Genomic DNA, 23,934 nt, shown 5'->3' on the forward strand with positions numbered 1-23,934 from the left:
CGGTCTTTCACTGGAAAATGACTACCTGCTGTAAGCCAGGTGTTACAGAGGTGGGCCACATTTACAGTTATATTGTGGTGTCTAAAGATTTTCAATATTAGAGCAGGTGGATGAAAGACAAGTATTATTTGATATGGAGAAGAATACATGATAGTTAAAAGAATGGTTCCTTTGAAAATTCTTCTACTGCACATGTGGTCCACTTTTCAAAGAGAATAATGCACAGGATATGGAGATATATATATATATATTTGTGAGATTTATAGGCCATTTTTAATTTCCTTTACTTCTCCAATTTTCCTACTTTATTGGATTTTTATCTTCATATTACAACCATTGTCTGGATTTCATATTGCGCATGCAACTCGGTTTCCCATGTGGTACCCACAGCTATACTGTATCTTTGCATAGATAGCAGGAGGAGTAGAATTAGCCGCAGCAACTTTGTGGTGTTGAGGAGAAATACTTGTTTGAGTAAAATTTACTCAGGATGATTGGGCTTTCCCCCATGGTGTGTTATATACTCAGGATGGTGATCCCATTACTTAAATGTGAACAGTTGTCTCGAAGAAAGGTTAGCATGGGAAACATCGGGCATGTAAGGAAGTGGAATTGTAGTAAGCAAGGTTAAACGTGTTTGGAAGAAATGTGCTGAAATCACTAATGCCATAAAGTTTCCATATGTAGTCAGTGCACGTATATGGTATGTAGCAGTGCTGTAAAATCAAAACCAAATGTTTTCAAAGGGAAGAAAAGCAATTATTGAATGAGGCTTTTAAGGTTGCTATACATGTGTGTGCAGATTTTCAAGAACACAAAATAAAAAATCATTATATGGGTAAATTAAACCACAGTATGAATACTAAGCAATTTGGGGCCTATTGCCCTCTATTGATAATGTTAGCAGGTAAAAATGCATAACTTCTGATTCATTTGAGAGAAAATGAATCCATTTAAAATAAAGTGTAATGAATAATTGTATAAGCCTGGGGCCATTTTCATTTCACAGGGCTGATATTTTAATGGTCTAAAATGTAAAGGACTCTTTTTAAGTCTGAAGCAATGAATGTAGTCTCAAATGTGCTATTGACACAGAGGACTTTATGGCTTCAAAACTAGTTACTTTCATGTTAGTTTGCATTTGGTGGAGGAGGAAATAAAGTAAGGAGAATGTTTTTGCACAGGGTGTGTCCTAGAAGTGTGAAAGCTTCTAGCCACTTGGTGTTTACATTTGAGCAACCACAATCAGCTTATTGTCACTTATATGTTTTTATTATATTCAGGATTATTCTAAAAGGTTATTCTGTCTTATCTAGCATCACTTTTCCTGAATGAGTTTTTAAATCCAAAATTTGCAGTCTAGTGAATAATGTTCAAACTTAGAACCCATATGATTTTGCATAGAGAAATTAACTATAAGTAGGGCTAGGAATGTTTAATTGTAAGTTTTGGGAAGCAGACATTTGTGCCAAGTGTAGTTATTCCTAATGTTTCTAGTTACTCTTGTGTCTGAAGAAAGAAATGACAGCCCAGAGATTAAAAGGCCTGACACTAGAACCAGACTATCTAGGTTCCTAGTTTTGTGACGTTGAATAAGTTCTATAACTTGTCTGTGCCTCAGTTTCATCTCCAAGGGTTGTTGTGAGAATTGAACGAGATGATAATTTATGTAAAGCATAAGAGCAACTGGTATTCTGAATAAGGACGAGCTTGTATTATTTGTTTATTTTTATAAGATTTCTCCTTTCCTTTCCTTTCTTTCTTTCGTTTTCCTTCCTTCCTTTATTGCTTTTTTTCTTTCTCTTTTTTTTTTTTTTTTTGACAGAGTGTTGCTCACCCAGGCTGGAGTGCACTGATGTGATCTCTGCTCACTGCAGCCTCCGCCTCCTGGGTTCAAGTAATTCTCCTGCCTTAGCCTCCCAAGTAGCTGGGACTACAGGCATGTGCCACCATGCCTGTATTTTTTGTATCTTTTTTGTATTTTTGTAGAGCCAGAGTTTCACCATGTTGGCCAGGCTGGTCTCAAACTCCTGATCTCAGGTGATCTGACTGCCTCAGCCTCCCAAAGTGTTGTGATTACAGGCCACTTATAAAGCCACTGCGTCTGGCCTTATAAGATTACTTTAAAAGAGCAGCAGTGAAAAGTGCCTGTGCACATGCTCCCTTAAAGCATAATTATGCTATATTTTAATATCCTTACTAGAGTTATAATTTGAAGCAAATATCCCCCAAAGCCAGATCAATAAAGTTAAGACATCAGATTATAAAAATTGGCAGTCTATTCTTAGAGACATATAGTAGCTTTTTTTCAGACTGACATTTAGAGCCACCAGAATTATTTGTAACTACTAGCATGATTTTGAAGAAATAACTCAAAAATATATGAGTAAGAATCCTATTTCAAATGAGCCAGAAGTAGCCATTGTAGCAGCCAAATGAGCTAACATTGCTGAGAATTTGAGAGTAGTGGTCCACAAGTTAAATATTTTGTCTTGCTTTTCTTCTAATAAAGATTCAAGAAACCAGAAATTTGCAGGATGCATTTTCAATTTTAGAAAAAGTTCAGTTTAGTCAGCTGCTGTTGGGTACTCAGCTCATATCAAGACTTGAAAGTGTCAAAATAATAACGTGTGATCCAGGACCTCATGGAAGGAATACAGAAGCAGATCTTCCAATTTGAGGTAACAAATGAGGGTGTGGGAAGCACATCCGGAAGAAAGGGCCCGGTGGTAGGATTTGGTAATAGAGGCAGTTCCCCACATGTGGGAAGAGACTAAAGCCAGATTGTAGTAGCTGGAGAGTACAAGCACCAGGTGTTTGTTCATTTAGTCAATAGATATTGATCACCTTCCACCGATAATACACTAAATGAATCTGACAAGAATTTCTGCCCTCATGGAACTTACATATCTAGTCGATATGTTCACTAGTTTTAGCTAGAAGGAAAGTTACAGGTTTGTGGGAAATGTTTAGTTTGTTTTTGTTTGTTCATTTGTTTGTTTGTTTTTTGAGACAGAATCTCACTCTGTCGCCCAGGCTGGAGTGCAGTGGCACGATCTCGGCTCACTGCAACCTCCGCCTCCTGGGCTCAAACGATTCTTCTGCCTCAGCCTCCCGAGTAGCTAGGACTGCAGGTGTGCGCCACCATGCCCGGCTAATTTTTTGTATTTTTAGTAGAGACAGGGTTTCACCATGTTAGTCAGAATGGTCTCGAACTCCTGACCTTGTGATCCGCCTGCCTCGGCCTCCCAAAGTGCTGGGATTACAGGTGTGAGCCATCATGCTCGGCCCTCAGTTTGGTTATTTTTAAGATTTGCACTATATGAACCTGTTTATAGACTGAGTTCTACTTTAAGAACTGTGAGAGTAAAGGTGTGGAGAAAGGGAATAACTAGAGAAACAAAAGTTCTGGAAGACACTGCATGGAGAATGGATCCTCTGTTAAAATTTGTCTTTTTTCCACTAATGAAGTGTGTATTTTATATCTTTTACAGTCATAGATGTAGATATAAAATGTTACTTGTCATATATGAACATTATTCTGACTCTCAGTAGCCTGTGGCATAAAGTGCTACTTGATCACAAAAATGAGGGGAGAATGATCTTGTAACTTTCTTCTACAATTACATACAAATACTTATAACCCCATTAGATATTGTATTGATAAATACCTGTATTTGGTCTACAATATGAGGATTTAATAAATTACTCTCTTAGGTACCAAAAATATTTCTGCAAAGGGCCTTCTTTGGGCCTTCTTTGTGTTTCTGTAGTTATGCAGCCCTGATAGCCGACACTTCTTTGTGTTTTGTAGTTATGCAGCCCTGATAGCTGACTGGCCAGTGGTGGTCTTGGGCATGTGCACCATGTTCATCGTGGTCTGTGCCTTGGTTGGAGTATTAGTGCCAGAGCTTCCTGACTTCTCCGATCCATTGCTGGTAAGTAGCATTTATGTTTTCTTTAGCCTAAAATCATCTTCAAATATTGTGTATTTTAATACAAGTTGACTTATGTTATTTAGTAACCCATTTCTTTTAAAAACCTTCTCAAGCAACAATTCTCTTTCTGAAAAGTAAAGACATTACTTTATCCGTATTATCAGGTTGTTAAAAGATCAAGGAACTTGCTTACCCTCAAAAATCTGGAAGGTTTGCTTCTTGGTCCCCACGTTTAAGCTAAAAAGCAATAAATTGGAGAATCTGCCTTCTATAAAATTATTCTCATAAAGTCTTTAACACTGTCTCTGTTTTCTCCCGAAGAAGTTAAAGGAATTTCAGTATTACTAACAGATAGCGGAGGCTGTTTTTAAGTAAACGTTTCTCTGGAGTGGCCTTATGAGGAAAATATGATCAAGGATAATGAAACACTCTTGTAAAAATACTAACAATGTGTAACATGATTTAATATTATCATAATTTTTATAAGATAAAAATAAGTATTTACTAAATGCTTAGGCATGAGTTGAAAAGATAAACTTTCCTTAGACATGTAACATACCAAAGAATCAAACTGTTTTGTCACAGCAAATAGGGGATGATTATCATGTCAAGGCATCTTGTTTTAATGCAGTCTCCTCTGGAGTAACTGTGAGAAACAGCTATATTTTCTGTCGAAAGCTATACATCACTTTGACATTGCTTTCCCAAGCTTTCATTGTAACTATACTTAGCCTGAAATGAAATACACTAACGAGCACTTGTAATTTTGCCTTAGGGTTTTGAACCAAGAGGTACAGCAATAGGCCAGAGACTGGTCACATGGAATAATATGGTGAAAAATACAGGATACAAAGCAACATTAGCAAATTATCCGTTTAAATATGCAGATGAACAAGCCAAAAGGTAATCAATTATTTATTTTTATATAACTTTTAGACAAAACATTGCTTACTGAATTCCTCTTAAAATACTGCCTGAACAAAAAATTTAAATATAAAATGTGTGGCTCAAAATCTTTGCCACTGAATTTGTTTAACTTGTCATGTGTTTGAAGATTTTGTTGTAGTAGGATGAAAAGGTGAGATTTTCTTTTTTTTTTTCTTTTTTAGAAGTGAGAAAATTAATGTTGATTGCTTCTTTTAATCCTTTCAACTTAATATCAAGAACTAAGCAGGTCATGGCTTTGAGGAAGTACTGTTTCCAGTATGCTTATCAGCCTTGAAATAGCGAGAACTTTATTGAAGATCAAATTGTCATTCCATTTCAGCCATCGGGATGATAGATGGTCAGATGATCATTATGAAAGAGAGAAAAGAGAAGTTGACTGGAACTTCCACAAGGACAGCTTTTTCTGTGACGTTCCAAGTGAGTGGCATCGTAGATGAACAAACGCTCAGCGGTTTGCTGGCATTTAAAATTGAACATGATCACAGTCTAGACTGATAGTCATGTGTGGCTAGTCACACAGCTTCACTGTTGCTGTTGAACCTAAAGAAATTTTGGCTAATTAACTTTTTCTTTTACTTTTCTAGTTTAGTCAACTACTAGTCTGAGTTTATTATATTATTAAAATTAATGAAAAAAGTAATGATTGAGTGTTATTTTAAGGAAGATATAAATCTAATGAAATTCTCGACCTCGCCCAACATTTGAAGTCTTTTTAAACATTCCTTGTACTGTTTATTTCTAGATCAAATACAGGTACATATTTTTGGATTGAACCTTGAAATAATCTGTTGAATTATTGAAAAATCATTTAAAGTTTTGATTCATTCTAAAATGAATCAGAAAATGACTTAAAGTTCTGATTCATTCAAAAAGCAATACTGTATTAAGAGCCATCTGTGTGCTGCCTCATCACTAGGCAGTAGAGGTAGAGAGGTGAAAAAAATAAAGTCTAGAGATTCAAAGTTTGAATACCTTGGGCCTGTCATATAATACAAGTGAATAAAGCTAGCCAGGTATGACAAGAGAAGTGATGGTGATTGTGGAACACTAAGGAACATCTGCCCTGTCTAAAGAAATCAGCTGCTACTTAGCTGCAACAAAAGGTGGGGTTCTAGAAATGAGGACCCAAATGTTGCAAGAACTTGCCAGAGGTCAAAAATCCAGATTTTTTTTTTTTTTTTTTTTTGTTACCCAGGCTGGAGTACAATGGCGTGAGCTCAGCTCACTGCAACCTCCGCCTCCCAGGTTCAAGTGATTCTCCTGCCTCAGCCTTCCCAAGTAGCTGGGATAACAGGCATGTGCCACCATGCCTGGCTAATTTTATATTTTTAGTAGAGATGGGGTTTCTCCTTGTTGGTCAGGCTGCTCTCAAACTCCTGAACTCAGGTGATCCTGCCACCTCGACTTCCCAAAGTGCTGGGATTACAGGCATGAGCCACTGCACCTGGCCAAAAATCCAGATTTGAATGTGGAGTCATCAGATCTCTAAATGTTGGCAACAAATTCACTACCCAAAATTTGCTGTAACATGGAGTCAGCCTGATTACTCTGCAGCTGCCAGGGAAGAAGGAAGGCACAGCCTAGAGGACATGAATATAAGTATGTAAGCCATTGATTAGCCATACTGATTAGGATTGAGGAATTGTGGATAGTGTAATTTCTAATTAAGTAAATATTAACATTAAAGCTCTTTTGATTTCAGCTTTTGCTGTTGTTATTGAAAATCCCTCTTAAATGTATGCTTTCCTGTCTTATTAGAACACTTAATAGAACACTAGATGACCTGATTGGATCATTGATGTTTCTGGAGCTTACCAAGTCTCAGGGTCTTTATTTTGATCTCTTACTCTGTATAGTAATAGATAGTAGGAGATTAGGCAGAATCTTATACTGATCCCAGAAAGCAATACATGTTTCTTTTTCTGTCTCTTCTCTTAGAAAACGTTAGGAAGTTGAAGTCTGGTTACTTGCATGTTCTGGCTGGTTTATTTCTCTCAATCAAAGTGTTACTATATATTATTGCTTAACCAACATCTGTTAGTTATGATCTTAACCAGGAAAAACATTACATTTCAATAGTCAATGCTAAATATTGTCTCATAAGTAGATTCTGCCTTGACTAAAGCCATTACCAACTCTGTGTAAATGAAATGTTTCAGTTTCCACCAGGCTGATTTTGCTCTCCAAAATTAGTCAACATAAGATAATAGCCAAAACTTCATGATCATAGATAAAACTTTTTCTAATAAAGCTTTATTCATAAATTTACCAGCTGATTTGTTAGCACAATTAGGCATTTTAACTAACATAAAATTAATCTTCTTTGTTTTATGTGGTTCATATTTTTTAATATGTGGTTCATGTTTCTGTTCTAAGGATGCAGAAACAATATTGTTGGGCATCTGTTATCATCTCATTTAATTCTCACAGCTATTTGAGATAGATATTACTGTCTGCATTTTACAAATGAGGAACCAAGGCTCAGAGAAGTTGTTAGTTGTCTAAGGTCACATAGCTAGTAAATGACAGGACCTGGTTATATCCTAATCTGACTTTAAAGACCATGCATGCTCTTTCTGGTATATCACACAACCTCCCTTATTCAGAAACATATTTTTTGTTAATCTGATTTTCAAAATATTTTTTCTAGATTCTAGTATACCAGAGAGACCATGTACTCAACCGGAATATGGCCAGCATTCTGTACTTAGTTGACTGTTTTTAGTGATTTTAAATAGATCACCCACCATCTTTCCTCTCTAGTTAGCTGCCAGGCAGAACATCCCTATAATCCATTCTTGGTATTCCCTAGTGCATCTTTTTTTATTATGGTAATGTGTTGTGAAATTAAAAGGGATATATTCAATTAGTTTCCTATTGTAAATTCCTATGGATTTTTCTTCCTATAGTCTGACCAAAAATAGATTTGCTATATATTTCATACAATTTTAAGATGTAGTGAGTAGACAAAGGCTTTGCGCTAAGACAATATTATGGCATTGCTTTTTTTTGGTTTCTTTTAACATTTTCTCCTGGAATTTATCAAAGGAAAGAATTTCCTGCTGCTAATGAATCGTCCATGTGGTTTCCCAGTTTGAGTTATTTCCGAATCCTGAGTCTTATGAAATAAATGAATAATTTGTAAACCTTTTTCTTTCCTTTTTTTTTTTTCATATCACCAGGTGACCGATATTCCAGAGTGGTATTTACTTCATCTGGAGGGGAGACATTATGGAATTTACCTGCAATTAAATCGATGTGCAATGTAGATAATTCCAGGGTATGTAAAATAAAACTAAAATCTCCTTAGCACAAATAAGGTTGTATTATTGAAACTCCTTTTACTGCTGACCCTGGTGTCTGATCAGATGAAAGTACTTAAGAGGCTTACCTACTGAGGAGTAAACTCCAGCAGGCCAGCTTTGCATTCTCTCAGATCCCAGGATCAAAGTATCCGTGTTTCCTTCTCTAACTTTAAAACATACCATCTTCCTTTTTCTTTCCCATTCATGGTCTCTGGCTGTTGATGGTGTTTTCTGTTATTTCACAGAATATTTCTTTTCAGTATAATATTTAAGACTGTTTTTCTTCTTTTGTTGTATTTTTTATTTCCTAACCTAGTTTCATCGGTCCCTATTTCCTGCCCTGAGGCAATTGTCAGCATCTTAATTGTGCAATGAAATGTCTGCCTCTCTGGCAATCACTGGGTCATTTGGGCCACTGACCTCAAAGGGAAATTTAGGGAGCAGGCTGGGAAAGGGGACATCAAAGAGCATAAATACAGTATCTATGTAAATGGCCAGAGTAATCCAATCCAGACTGCCCTGAATGCTAAACACCTTGTTGCTTTGGGAGACACCAGAATGCAAGAAGACAGGTGCTTTGTCTCTCAGTCTTCTCTAGAGCCAAAAACATGTCAGCATCAGAAAATGTAGTGAGCTTCTGGGTTTGGAAGAGCTGTCAATTTCTTGTGTTCAGAGATAGTTTCTCTAAATAGAAACTGCTATCTGATGTCACTAATGAACTTTTCCAAGCAAAGCAACTGGCATAAAAGGAACACTTTGTGTTCTCACATAACTCTAAAATGTAAAATAACTGGTTAGTTAAAAATCGAATCATGTGCCCTGCTGAGAGCTAGCCTGACAACCTGATGCAATCACCTGTTCTATCAACAGGGAAATGTCTTAATGAAATAGGCAGTAGAAAGGAAAGAAGAGATCACCCAAACCAGCAGTCTCATTGTGCTAATCTGAGTACCTTCTAAGAAATACGTATCACCAGGTAACCTAGTTAGTTGGTCCCAGATCTCCCAGATTTACCCCATCCTTCATTCTAAGAGGCTGTTTGTACATTTTGAAAATGACTTTCCAATCGACTGAGGTATTGGGATTTTCTGTCAGTGCCATCTTCCTTTCACATAGACAAAACCACAAAAGATCTATAAACAGACCAAAGTTTCTTAGTTGGTGATCAATCTTTATTTGTGATATTTTCTTCTACAGCTATCAGTTCCTTATTTGAAGGCTATGAACCTATTTCTCCTTGTCATGCATTAGGATACTTCTCATACAGAAAGTTAACTCTAAAGTTGTAAATGTATAGTGATATTTACTATGTGCAAGATTTTATGCTGGGTACTTGTACATCATTCACAATGGATCTATGACCTTGGAATTTATAATGTGTTTTACACGGATGATAAATTAAGCTTAGAGAAGCTAAGCCAGTCTGGTTACTTTATAATCACACCTTGGATGAGTGCAGTTCATTAACTTCTATCCCTTTTTGTCCTCATTATTCTACCTTTGGTTGATCTTTAGACCTTCCCTTTCCTGAAGACTCTGAAGTGATTGAATTCACTCAGTTAATTAATAGCTGATATTTAGTGCGTATTTATCGTGTGCCAGGAAGTGTTCTAAATACTTTAATACATTATTTCATTTAATCCCAATGACAGTATTATGAATTAAATACTAAATAGCCCGTTTTTTAGTTGAGGAAAGTTTACATCTGTGGTCGGGCACTTCCAGGATTGGAACCCAGCCAAGTTGAACTCCAGAGTCTGCCTTTACCCACCCTGCTTTATGCTTCTAGTGAGGAAGATACCTCCCCTATTTTGTTTCCTTATACAGTGCCATTTCCCACAGAAATGAAGCTTAAAAAGTCATTGTGGTCCGGAATAAATATGCTTTTTTTTTTTAAAGAGCTAGCAATTTATTCCATGAGTGCATGTTAAACTCTGAGACTCAAAAGCTAGTAAGCAATAGTATGCCATGATGGGTTTCATAAATAAAAGTAGTATATTCTTTCATCTCTCTCTCTATATATATATATATATGTATATATGTATGTATTTGTGTATATATATTTGTAACTACCTCAACATGATTTATGTAGATCGATGGATGATAAAAATCATCATGTTGAGGTAGTTTACAGAAAAGCATATGCAAAGGACAGGATGCATAAGTTGAATGAATTACATGAAGGGAAAACAATGGGAGGAAAATAATAAAGCTAAGATGAGATTTATAATAATGCACACCCCACAATCTTGTACATTTGCTCACGGGAGCTGCAAACTTATCTCTAACCTCCCAGCAGCCAGAGCAAAAAGAATTTCACAATCAGTAACAAGTCACATAAATAGGGTAACAAATTTGTTTTTTAGAAGCCCAGCTTTTCCTCCTGCTAAGACAGGAGGAGACAGTTCCCCCATAGTCTTCATAAAAGAAATGTGATGCTGTATACAAAATTGTTAACAGCATGCTTAGAAGAGATACAATATTAAAGTTCAGCTGATTTGCAAAACATAGGTAGGCTGGTAGCAAGAAAACATTATAGCAAAAGCATTTCCGTAAGAGATCAAAGCAATGGAGTCTAAGTATGTGGCTTTCTAATGGTTTAGCTTGTTGCATTTGCATAATTTAGACTATCTAAAGGAATAGATGTACTCTGCTTGTCTAAGTCTGTCTTTCTACTGTGTTGATGATAAGGATTGGACAGCTGTGAGTTTAAGTTTGTAATCCCTGGCAAGAACAGGACAACTACATGTTTTTAGTACATACGTTGTAAGTCACCAACTAAGAGCATTATCTATATGCTTTGGCAGTTAATTAGGAAGAGAGTAGTATTGTGGTCCTCTTGTGAGAATTTGAAAACCAGACTCAAGACACATGTCAAAATGAATGGTTGGTATGGCCAATTATAAATCCATACCAACAAATGAATAAATAGGTGATCAGAGCCCCAAAAGTCTACCTGAAAGAGTATGGTTATCATTTTAACTTGTTAAATACTATTTTTACCAATTATAAACACCTTTGTATTCTAGTCTCAAACTCTATGAACCTGGAATAATATACCTTTCTCACAGAGATGATATATTCATCTGCTATCTTAAATAATAACTATTGGTTAACAGTTCAGCTTTCAGATTATTACTGTACCTTTTTTTAGTCTCCCAGTTCAAGACACTGTTAGGATTTTTATTTGGTACAGTGGTTTGAGCCGAGTTGTCCTAAGACTACTTGGCAGTTGTTCCTCTCCCCCAGCCCCCAGATCCTGGTTGTTATATGGAAGCACTTGATTATTAACAACTCTGAAGTTAAATGGGGCACAACCAAGTGATAACAAGCAGAAGACCTTAATTGTTGGGGGGTTGACTCCAGAAAACGTCTGGTAATTAGTATAATATCCCAGTGAGACTAGATGTTTCAACTGTCGCCTGCCTGTGTTTACAGCACATTTAGTTCAAACTCTAGATTTTCTTTAAATTACATGCCATTTATACTCATAATTCAGACAGCATTGGTTTCCAAAGTGAAGTGCTTCTGTTTCTGATCCTGTTTTCTACCTCCTAACAGAAATGCTTGTTTTCTTACACACTTTCAAAAGGAAATCAGTTGATTCCCCTACTCTTCTTCATTGCCTCTTTCTACCCTTTGACATCCTAAAGGACACACTGGTGTCATTAGTAACCAGAAGTGAGTCTCTGTAATTTTGACTGCTGGAAACCGTTTACTTGTTCTGTAGTCTTTGTACAATGTAAAAGTTGGAGCTCTGAGGACTCAGCTTGTAAAGGGATTTGAAATTTGGTGTCAGAGACTGTTTACTAGGGTGACTTTTGCGAACAGCTGGAAAACCCCTGAAGCTTAGAAGATCCCGGAAACATGTTTTCCTATTCTTGTTTTAAAGAAGGCCACAGAGCCCTTGCTTTTTCTTTTCTCCCTAGGCTCCCCTTAAATGTTTAATACATAGGGAGCTTTGTTACGCAGGGAGGAGGGTCCAGCAATCAATTGAACCTGGTATTAAGGGCTTAATTTTCCTCCCTTTTGTTCTTTTCTCAGCTTCTTAAAATATCTTCAACTTAGCCAATAGTTTTAAAAGTTAAGGTATCATTTAAAACTCTCTGCTGGTTCCTTCTTTTTCTCTCTTCTCTTCCTTTACCGTCTATTTTAAGTCAACTCCACCCCTGCCACTATCTAACTAGGGAAGTGCGCAAAGACATGTTATAACCACATAAGCACAATGGTTCCCCTAAGCACCCATCTTGTGAATAACTAGAATTAGAAGGGCTATATTCCTCATGAGAGTTATAAGAAGTTGCTTCCACTAACTCCATTTTTATTTCTATAAACTTCAAAGATTTGGAAATTATTCATATGAATCCCTCTTCCAAAAATATGGCAAAAACATATCTGTGTTCTGTGTGAAGACATACCTGCTTTCCAGTCTCTTTAAGCCCCATAATATAAAACATGCTTCTGTGTTTCTGTATCTCAGTCACATGTGACTAAGGTAGTGCCATTGTCACGTCACACTTACAGACTTGGGTACTTTCTCTGTAGGTCACCATAAGCCCTTACATATAATACCATACGTCTCGCTTTGAATTACAGCTATTTATGTTTGTGTCTGATTTCCCTGCCACACCGTGAACCATTTGAGAGGAAGGACAACTGTGCCTTACTCATCTTGTGTAGATGCTCAGTAAATTTGCTTTTGAATGGATGAATAGATCAAGAACATATGACCTTACTCCCTAAAAGTATAGACAATTCCTTGAACTCCATTCCTTTAAATTCAGAGTGCTGGCATCCAACTCAGGGTAGAGAAAACCAGTCATGATGTCTTTTCTCTGTCCTTGTTTCTTACCCGTATGCGTTCTCGAAAGCTGGTTTCCCAAAGGTTGAACATCAATCAGTACCATCTTTCAATTGGAGAATTGGCTCCCCAGTGACTTACTAGCACTTGTTTTTAATAGCAGCCATCAAAATAGTATTTAGTCAGTGTTTATAATGTCTAACTTCTTAATCTTTGGTCAACTATACACATCTAAAAATGTGCTATTATTTGAAAAGATTATTCAAGGACAGAATTCTATGCTTTCTCTCCCAGTTTTAGTTGGCAACTCCATGTCCTTTATCTTTGACATTTGATTATTTCAGCAACTACAGGTCATTTTCCTTCTAGCTGATAATGGATTTTCACAATGGATACAGTACATTTTCTTCCATCTGAAAACTGTCAGACATTGGGGTTGCATTACCTTTCATTCAGTTCATCAAGCTGACCCTCGTGGTTTGTATGTTACTTCTTTGTGAGGTAAAACTGGTAATCTGCCATGAAAACCAGTGAGATGCCATTCCAGGGTTCCTATTGTTAGGTGGTTCATTTTTCCCTAAGTTAGCATATGTGAATGTTTTTACCTGGAAACAGTCAAGTATGAATTAGCCTAGTTTATGGGATGTCTATGATTGTTCCTCAAAAATGAACTTTAAAATGAAGCCTTTGTTAAAGTAAATATTATTTTAATACATTTGAACAATAACTTTTGGGGTTCATTTTTCTTTACCCTCAATAGCCTTATCTTTAGAAAAACAAACAACTTTTTATTATGTAAATTCTCCAGCATATACAAAAGTAGATAAATAGTGTAATGGACTGTCGAAATAGGTCACCCAACTTCCACAGTTCTCAACACGTGGCTAGTCCTGTTTCATCTACACCCCACCCCCACAGGATTAATCCCAGGAAAGTATCCTGATAAACAGAGTTCAGGAATCATAGGTAACTTGGTTCTTGGGTAAGTCCAAGTTCTAAAGAGGTGATTCATGCCAGCTGCTGCTCTACTTTGAGAAGACATTTCAATATATGATTGATAAAGCCTAGTTTAATCAAGGTAAAGAGTATTTTAATCCTACTAGAAAAAATATATATATTCACTTCCTCTTTGAACTTTGGAGTTTCTTGCCTGTGACAGCCTTTGGTAAATAGAGATGAGGGAAACTGATAGGACCAGGTCATCTTTAGTTCTAGTTCTCCTAAAGAGAACTCTCTGGTCAGGCTCAGGAGAAGAGGAATATTTCTTATTCTCACCTCAGAGAAGAGGGGCTACTCAACTAATTTACAGAATGGAATGCTACAGACTTTACCATAATCTAGCAAACCAGTGATGGAACAATTTTTCAATTTTTTATAACAATAGCCATAAGATGGAAAGCCTTCTCCAAGAATAATGTTTTAAATGAAATACTTTCCACACCAAATCCAGAATTATCATACTTGCTAATATGCAGCAGACCCTCATTTACCAAAAGAGAAAGTTCTCCAAAAAAGGATTTTTGCCAATTTGAATAAACTTTATGGAAGAAATAATTAAATTCTTCAGCATTTATTTTATTGTATATCCCAATTTAAAAATCAGATATAAATCATATTTTAATCTAGAAACATTGCCCTTGTCTACTCATACTTCAGGAAACAATTTTATTCCAGACTTTTATGCTTCTTTTTTGGAGATGGAGTCTCACTCCATTGCCTAGGCTGGAGTGCGGTGACACAATCCCGGCTCACTGCAACTTCCGCCTCCTGGCTTCAAGCGATTCTTCTGCGTCAGCCTCCCATGTAGCTGGCATTACAGGCATGCGCCCACCATGCCCAGCTAATTTTGTATATTTAGTAGAGACGAGGTTTCACCATGTTCGCCAGGCTGATCTCGAACTCCCGACCTCAGGTGATCTACCCGCCTGGGTCTCCCAAAGTGCTGGGATTATAGGCGTGAGCCACCGTGCCTGGCCGATGCTTCTTGACATCAGCACTTTTGATATTACTGTGGTCACTTTTTGATACACCAAGCAGTTTTCGTCTTAATCTGTTTGGGCTTCTATGGCAAAATACCTCGGACTGGGTAATTTATAAACAACAAAAATTTATTTCTTATAGTTCTAGAGTCTGAGAAGTTCAAGATCAAGGAATTAGCAGATTCAGTCTGGTGAGGACCTGTTCCTCATAGATGGGGCGTTCTATGCGTCCTCATGGACTCTTATAAAAGCACTACTCCCATTCATGAGGGCTCCTCCCTCGTAATTTAGTCACCTCCAAAAAAGCCACACCCCCTAACACACTGGGGATTGGGTTTCAACTTGAATTTGGGAGAAGCACAAACATTCAGGCCAAAGCAGTTCTCTAGGGAATATCATCTTTGCTTCTAACTGTTGATTGAAATATAGTACTTTAGTCACCAACAATTTCATGCTGATAACCAGAATTTTAGGCAAAACCACAAATTTGTCAATTATACGGTTGTTTTCTTCATCCTATACAGGTACATACCCAAGTTTCACAACCTGTCCACTTCATTGCTTTTTAAAGTGACTTTAAAAAGTCTTGTTGACTAAGTAGGTGTTAATTTGATCTCCTTCTGTAAACAAAACTAGCATTGGTTGAAGTTTCACACTTGCGTGTTGTTTGTAGTTTTTAATTCAAAATAAAGTAACCTAAAGGGCATCCTGTAACATGAGGCCATTTAGGGGGAAATTTCACCCTGTTTTCAAACTGATTCCTAATTTAAGAGGATAATTATTTAGCTTTTGTAACTTTCCCTGTCCCTCAAGGTCACCTTAGTGCAGATCTTTCCAGTTGTGAAAGATTGTGAACCAACTTAAACTGTAGTCCTTCTGCTTGTCTCTGTCTCTGCAGATCAGATCTCACCCCCAGTTTGGTGATCTCTGCCAGAGGACCACTGCTGCCTCCTGCTGCCCCAGCTGGACGCTGGGAAACTACATCGCCATTCTGAACAATAGATCATCCTGTCAGAAGATAGTCGAGCGAGACGTTTCTCATACCTTGAAGCTGCTTCGGACTTGTGCCAAACACTACCAAAATGGCACTCTCGGGCCAGACTGCTGGGACATGGCAGCCAGAAGAAAGGACCAGCTCAAGTGTACCAATGTGCCACGCAAATGTACCAAGTACAATGCCGTGTACCAGATCCTCCATTACTTGGTGGACAAAGACTTTATGACCCCAAAGACGGCTGACTATGCCACGCCAGCTTTAAAATACAGCATGCTCTTCTCTCCCACAGAGAAAGGGGAGAGCATGATGAACATTTACTTGGACAACTTTGAAAACTGGAACTCTTCTGACGGCGTGACTACCATCACCGGGATTGAGTTTGGTATCAAACACAGTTTGTTTCAGGATTATCTTCTAATGGATACTGTGTATCCTGCCATAGCCATTGTGATTGTCCTTTTAGTCATGTGTGTCTACACCAAGTCCATGTTTATCACTCTGATGACAATGTTTGCAATAATCAGTTCTTTGATTGTTTCCTATTTTCTCTATCGTGTAGTATTTCACTTCGAATTTTTTCCTTTTATGAACCTCACTGCCCTCATTATTTTGGTTGGAATTGGAGCAGATGATGCTTTTGTCCTGTGTGATGTTTGGAACTACACAAAATTTGATAAGCCTCATGCTGAAACCTCAGAAACTGTAAGCATCACATTGCAGCACGCTGCCCTCTCCATGTTCGTCACCAGTTTTACCACTGCTGCTGCCTTTTATGCTAACTATGTTAGCAACATTACAGCAATCCGATGCTTTGGAGTTTATGCAGGGACAGCTATTTTGGTGAATTATGTTTTGATGGTCACATGGCTTCCAGCAGTTGTTGTGCTGCATGAACGGTATCTTCTTAATATATTCACTTGCTTCAAAAAGCCCCAGCCCCAAATATATGATAACAAAAGCTGCTGGACAGTGGCTTGCCAGAAGTGCCACAAAGTACTCTTTGCCATTTCAGAAGCATCTCGAATTTTTTTTGAAAAAGTATTGCCATGCATTGTCATTAAGTTTCGCTACCTTTGGCTGTTTGGGTTCCTTGCCTTAACTGTAGGTGGGGCCTACATTGTATGTATAAATCCAAAGATGAAACTGCCCTCACTGGAGTTATCCGAGTTCCAGGTGTTCAGGTCGTCTCATCCTTTTGAGCGTTATGATGCTGAATACAAAAAGCTTTTCATGTTTGAACGTGTTCACCATGGTGAGGAGCTCCACATGCCCATCACAGTAATCTGGGGCGTGTCCCCAGAAGACAATGGCAATCCACTAAATCCCAAGAGTAAAGGGAAGTTGACATTAGATAGCAGTTTTAACATCGCCAGCCCAGCTTCCCAGGCCTGGATTTTGCACTTCTGTCAAAAACTGAGAAACCAAACATTCTTTTACCAGACTGATGAACAGGACTTCACCAGCTGCTTCATTGAGACGTTCAAACAGTGGATGGAGAACCAGGACTGTGATGAGCCTGCCCTGTACCCATGCTGCAGCCACTGGAGCTTCCCCTACAAGCAAGAGATTTTTGAACTGTGCATCAAGAGAGCTATCATGGAGCTGGAAAGGAGTACAGGGTACCATTTGGATAGCAAAACCCCAGGGCCGAGGTTTGATATTAATGACACTATCAGGGCAGTGGTGTTAGAGTTCCAGAGTACCTACCTCTTCACACTGGCTTATGAAAAGATGCATCAGTTTTATAAAGAGGTGGACTCATGGATATCCAATGAGCTGAGTTCGGCCCCTGAAGGCCTCAGCAATGGTTGGTTTGTCAGCAATCTGGAGTTCTATGACCTCCAGGATAGCCTCTCCGATGGCACCCTCATTGCCATGGGGCTTTCAGTTGCTGTTGCATTTAGTGTGATGCTGCTGACAACTTGGAACATCATCATAAGCCTTTATGCCATCATTTCAATTGCTGGAACGATATTTGTCACTGTTGGTTCTCTCGTCCTGCTGGGCTGGGAACTAAATGTGTTGGAATCTGTCACCATTTCCGTTGCCGTTGGCTTGTCTGTAGACTTTGCCGTCCATTATGGGGTTGCCTACCGCTTGGCTCCAGATCCCGACCGAGAAGGCAAGGTGATCTTCTCTCTGAGTCGCATGGGCTCTGCGATTGCCATGGCTGCCCTGACCACCTTCGTGGCAGGGGCCATGATGATGCCCTCCACAGTTCTAGCATACACCCAGCTGGGCACCTTCATGATGCTCATCATGTGTATCAGCTGGGCTTTCGCCACCTTCTTTTTCCAGTGCATGTGCCGGTGCCTTGGACCACAGGGGACCTGTGGTCAGATTCCCTTACCTAAAAAACTACAATGCAGTGCCTTTTCCCATGCCTTGTCTACAAGTCCTAGTGACAAGGGACAAAGCAAAACACATACCGTAAATGCTTATTTAGATCCCAGGGGCCCCAAATCTGAACTGGAGCATGAGTTTTATGAATTAGAACCTCTGGCTTCCCACAGCTGCACTGCCTCTGAGAAGACCACTTATGAAGAGACCCACATCTGCTCTCAATTTTTCAACAGCCAAGCAAAGAATTTAGGGATGCCTGTGCATGCAGCTTACAACAGTGAACTCAGCAAAAGCACTAAAAATGACACTGGCTCTGCCTTGTTACAGCCCTCTCTTGAGCAGCACACCATGTGTCACTTCTTCTCTCTGAATCAGAGATGTGGCTGCCCAAATGCCTACAAACGCTTGAAATACGGCCCGCACTCTTGCCAGCAGATGGGGGACTGCGTGTGCCACCAGTGCGCTCCTACCGCTAGCAGCTTTGTCCAGATCCAAAACGGCGTGGCACCTCTGAAGGCCACACACCAAGCTGCCGAGGGCTTTGTGCACCCCATCACACACATCCACCACTGTCCCTGCCTGCAGGGCAGAGTAAAGCCAGCTGGAATGCAGAATTCTCTGCCTAGGAATTTTTTCCTCCAGCCAGTGCAGCACATTCAGGCCCAAGAAAAAATTGGCCACACCAATGTACACAGTCTTCAGAGGAGCATAGAAGAGCATCTTCCAAAGATGGCAGAGCCATCATCATTTGTCTGCAGAAGCACTGGATCATTTCTCAAAACGTGTTGCGACCCCGAGAATAAACAAAAGGAACTCTGTAAAAATAGAGACATGAGCAATATGGAGAGCAGTGGAGGGACTGAAAACAAGGCAGGAGGGAAAGTGGAGCTGAGCTTGTCACAGATGGATACAAGTGTGAACTCAGAACATTTCAATCAGAATGAACCAAAAATCATATTTAATCATTTAATGGGGGAGGCTGGTTGTAGGTCCTGCCCAAATAATTCACAAAGCTGTGGCGGAATTGTGAGAGTGAAGTGCAATTCTGTGGACTGTCAAATGCCAAACATGGAAGCCAATGTGCCTGCTGTATTAACACACTCGGAACTTTCTGGTGAAAGTTTGTTAATAAAAACACTATAATAAATACAGCATTCAATTCAGAACCAGTGCCTCAATTATTCTTTTAACATGGAAGTAAAATCCAGAAGTTTAGAAAGGAAGCCCAAAAATACAGCAACAAGCATGTTTCACATTAACAATTATAGAATATTTTTATATTCCGTAGGAACAATAAACTTACAAATCTGAGTGCGTTAGGTTATTAGATTGGATAATTGTTGGATTTTATATTTTCAAAAAGTACAGTTGTTTTTTACATTTATGCCCAGCTTAAAATATAGAAATATATAAATATTTATATATTTATATCTCTTTCTAACCTCCCACTGCAGTGAATTGGAGGTTTAAAGTTTGAATTAAAGTTTCCATTCTCCTGGGCCATCATATTCACCTGGTATCCTCATTCTACTATTTTGTGGGCAGTGATCAGGACTTTGGATCACTCAACACGAATACTAGGAATTGCTCTAATTTTAATTGAGCCACTTCATTTGGGATCCAAGAACTAAACAATATTAAAATTTACATTTTTGGTGAGGCCTCATGTAAAAAAATCAATTGCCAAGCACCTTAATAACGCATCCCACATGTCTGCTTCAGTAGACTACATGAAGCCAAGAACACACTTATATCCACACCAGTGTCTTTTCCACTTTAGCCAAAATGTACAGTTCAGTTATTTTAGTTGTTAACCCAGGAGCCATGAGCATCATCTGTGTCAGGCCACAATTATGTTAGAGGCACAGAAGGAAGGGCATGAATGAAGAGATGTGATCACACAAAACAGTGCTGCACTTCCCAGGATACATGGCCTGATGCCAGAGACAGATCCAGGTCAGGTGAGCATTCAGAGCAAGGGAACTTGGATGAAGTCTTGCTTCCAACTCTGCCCCTAAGAGGCCATGTTTAGAAGGCTTCTTTCTTCTTCGTTAAAGAGTGTCTCAAGACACTTAAGGATTATGTTCTTGTGCAGCTAACACCTGGAAATACTGAGCCTTCAGGCAGCATCTTAAATGACACGTGTGTATCTCATGTTAGATCAGTCGACAGTAATTGAGCTGTTGGAGCATGCTTTCTGGATGAGGCTTCAGATGACAGCCGTCATCATAGGGTGTCATCTGATCCTTTGTGCATTCCAGCCCCATCCTGGAAGTGTCCTCTGCATTCTGCTTCCCTCTGGAGTTCTACCTCCAATTTGGTCCTCCAAAGAAAACAGTGGAAATATTTGTAAATATAATGTTCCCTCCAAACGTTATATTGGTTATTTTCTAAGAATAGTTTTCCAAATTAGATCTGCATGTTATTCCAGGGCCTGAAAAAAAAGCTGTCAGGAGCAGGAAGGGATCTTATGGGTCATTGACTCCAGCCCACATCCACTAAACCACAGATTTGTTAAGTAACTTTCCAGCTTTTGCTTGAACACTCCAGTGACCAGTAGCTCACTACATGTCTACCTTGGTTGAACCAGAATCTGTTGTCCTGTAGTTTTTCTACCAATTTGTCCTCATTCTGTTCTCTGAAGCGAAAGCAAACATCCCTCCTGCTAACATTCACAGTTCACTGAGTTCATCCCGTGAACACGGATTGAGCATCTACGCGCTGTGTAGCTGAAATACACAGACTCTGATTATACCACAAGGAGGAGGACCAGCCCCCAGGAACGTGGATGGCACTCCCGCTAGTTCACACAGGGATGGAAATAACTTTTGCTCAAGTATTACAGCCAACTTTCAGGCAGCGTACAGGGAACTAGACCCTCTAGGTGTCTCACATGTTCTGTTGCTAAGCTGTCTCTCCAAACCAGTTAGATTTTTTAACACTGACATTCAGGAATTTATGTCCATTCCCATCGCACTTAATTCTGTTAGATAAATATGGGGACATATGGAGGAGAAGCAGCACTTGAAAACAGGACTCACAAACCCAACACTAGAGTCTTTGATTTCCCTCTGAAATGTGTAATCACAAAGTTATGTGAAAATTTAGTGGCCCAAAAGCACTTTTTTTCTTGGGCACACACACAGATTGAATTTAAAGGCATTAAAAAAAAAAAAATTTGTTTACAGATGACCTAACCTGTAAGACTTTCAGGTAAGCTAAGTGTCATTTGATTTGAAAATGAAGACTAGAGGGAGGAGGGGGAACATCCTATGTCTTCTCCCTGGGTTCCATCAGGGAGGCATGGTTACGGTGCACCTTGCCTGCTCTGGCTCCAGGGGGCTGGAGGGGCCTCCCCCATCCCCCTTCCCCCATCTCTGATTAATTACCCTGAACTTTGAATGCAGCAGTGAACCCTTTTCACTTTTATTTCATCTCCAGATTTGGGACTTTGAATTGACTATGTTTTTCGCAAATGGATTTTTTTTTTTAAAAAGTGTTTATTTGCTGGGGTTTTTTTTGTTTTTTTTGTTGTTGTTGTTGTTTAATTCATTATTGGGCAGCAGAGGATCACTGTTTCTAGTAATGTTTCACAAAAAAATTCATCCAATCTTCTAGGTAATTTTCAAAACAGATAAGAGGTTAAATTATACATAGGGAAAAGATCCCTTTCCTCCGTCTGTGAAATACTTGTAACTTGGAAGGTATTTGGTTATGGAAAGAATTTGCAGACTCACTACAACAGAGAACATCTTTGAGGTTTGAGTCTATGTTATCGAATTTGTTCCTGACTTCTTCCCTGCAAGGTCACTTTTTAAACCCCTATTTTATTGAAAAGTGGAAGAGGCCAAGAGAAAGGGTTTTTTTCACAGAGACAAGCTGTGTTTGAAATAACCACACTGCTTCATCTGTGTGTATTCATTTCTTGTGTGTAATTGCTGTAAAATGCACATCCTCCTAGAATAATATTCTTTAAAGGTAGGCTAAGCTGCTATTAAATGTTATTGTAATAATCTATGCCTGAGCTTCAATCATTCTAAATTTTTAAACTTTTGCATGGGGTGATGTGAAGAGTAGTTTACAAATGTGATCTTACAGGAGATTAGAAAATGTTCCTGGTTCCCATTGTCTCACATGGAAACCATCTTTCCACCAGCAGTTAGGATAGTTTCTGAATGAAATAGCAGCAAACAGTGTCTTTGAAAACAGCTGCATCTTTTCACTTTAATGCGGAGAGTCATTTTAGAAGAAAAATTAAACCTGTGTTTTAAGAAATCCAGACTCAGCTGGGATTTTTTCATAAGGTTCAAACATAACCACAAAAATAGAAATGTGTTGAAATCACAAGGGAATTGTTTTTTATGCAGAAGAAACTATCACGTCCAAATACGCTGGATGCCATAGTGGAGCGTCCTGAAATTTTTGCTGGCATTTAGTTTATTTCTAATTATTGTTACATTAACCTACTTTTTTTGTTAGACATTTTCATTAATGTTTGGTTTTGTACACTAAGGTTTCATATCTTTGCATTAAATATAAAGAAAAAGGCAACGAATGTGGAAGGTTGATTAGTGGAATCTTGTGCCCTTTGTTCTTAACAGTGCTTTAATTGCCTTAATTTTGGATTTGCATGTGTGTGTGTGTGTGTGTGTGTATAAAGAAAAGATGTCACTTCTCTTTTTGTTAGCTTTGTAAACCAAAGGGTGCTCACACAAAAACAACTAAGTAATCAGGATCAACAAGAGTTTCCATCAGATACCCTAAACCATCAGTTAGAACATGAAGTTGACAATACAGGGGACAACTAGGACACAGTTCAGTAACTCAGTGGAGCCTGATAGGCATTTTTTGCACATAAGTTTGCTTTCCTGAGATTCTGGGGCTGTGAGTGCTGTTTTAAGTTTTAGGGAGGGGGACATGAAATACAGCAATGATGGTCTGCATTCAGAAGTCAGTCCAAGAAGGAGCTCTTTCTAGCTTGCCTATTCTTACGGTTTTAGGTAACCTTGAGAACCATATACTTTTTTTTTCCAATAAGAAGATCAATCAGTTGCCCAAATTATTCAGAGTGATGCTGTAGAAAACAGGTTCCCTTCTGAAGGGATTTAAGCCAACATTTGAAATAACAGTCAACACCTCTGCTGCTCTCATCTGACCCATAAAGTGACTACACTTCTTGACTTTGTACTTCCTTTAGTGACTGTGATATTCACGACCCTGGGACAATCACAGTGAAATAGTTCAATTCCATGTTCTTAAATCAACTGCAATAGCTAAACTTCAACATTTACATTTTTGAATCTCTCTTTTTTTTTTTTTTTACATAACTTTCTGTAATGTAATCTACACTTTCCTAAAAAATTAAGGGCAGATTATTTTTAGCAAGAAATATTTTTCTTTGGGGCCAGGCATGGTGGCTCACACCTCTAATCTCAGCACTTTGGGAGGTCGAGGCAGGCAGATCACTTGAGGTCAGGAGTTTGAGACTGGCCTGGCCAACATGGTGAAACCCTGTCTCTACTGAAAATACAAAAATCAGCCAGGCGTGATGGTGCCTGTAATCCCAGCTACTCAGGAGGCTGAGGCAGGAGAATCGCTTGAACATGGAAGGAGGAGGTTGGGA

General features: G+C 38.7%; 1 protein-coding gene across 2 annotated transcripts in view; it reads left to right on the forward strand.

Moving 5' to 3' along the window:
* DISP1 (dispatched homolog 1 (Drosophila)) overlaps nt 1–19,477 on the forward strand; it is a 214,850-nt gene extending 195,373 nt beyond the window's left edge. For both annotated transcript variants that reach the window (XM_011929485.1, XM_011929484.1), the window contains 5 exons: nt 3,815–3,938; nt 4,714–4,841; nt 5,206–5,303; nt 8,069–8,166; nt 15,870–19,477. In XM_011929485.1, coding sequence (XP_011784875.1) covers nt 3,815–3,938; nt 4,714–4,841; nt 5,206–5,303; nt 8,069–8,166; nt 15,870–19,454 — 4,033 coding nt within the window. In that variant the 3' untranslated portion in view covers nt 19,455–19,477. The remainder of the gene's footprint in view (nt 1–3,814; nt 3,939–4,713; nt 4,842–5,205; nt 5,304–8,068; nt 8,167–15,869) is intronic.
* The last annotated feature ends 4,457 nt before the right edge of the window (nt 19,478–23,934 follow it).

This window comes from Colobus angolensis, unplaced genomic scaffold (genome assembly GCF_000951035.1).
Source record: "Colobus angolensis palliatus isolate OR3802 unplaced genomic scaffold, Cang.pa_1.0 Scaffold81, whole genome shotgun sequence".
Classification (NCBI taxonomy): Eukaryota; Metazoa; Chordata; class Mammalia; order Primates; family Cercopithecidae; genus Colobus; species Colobus angolensis.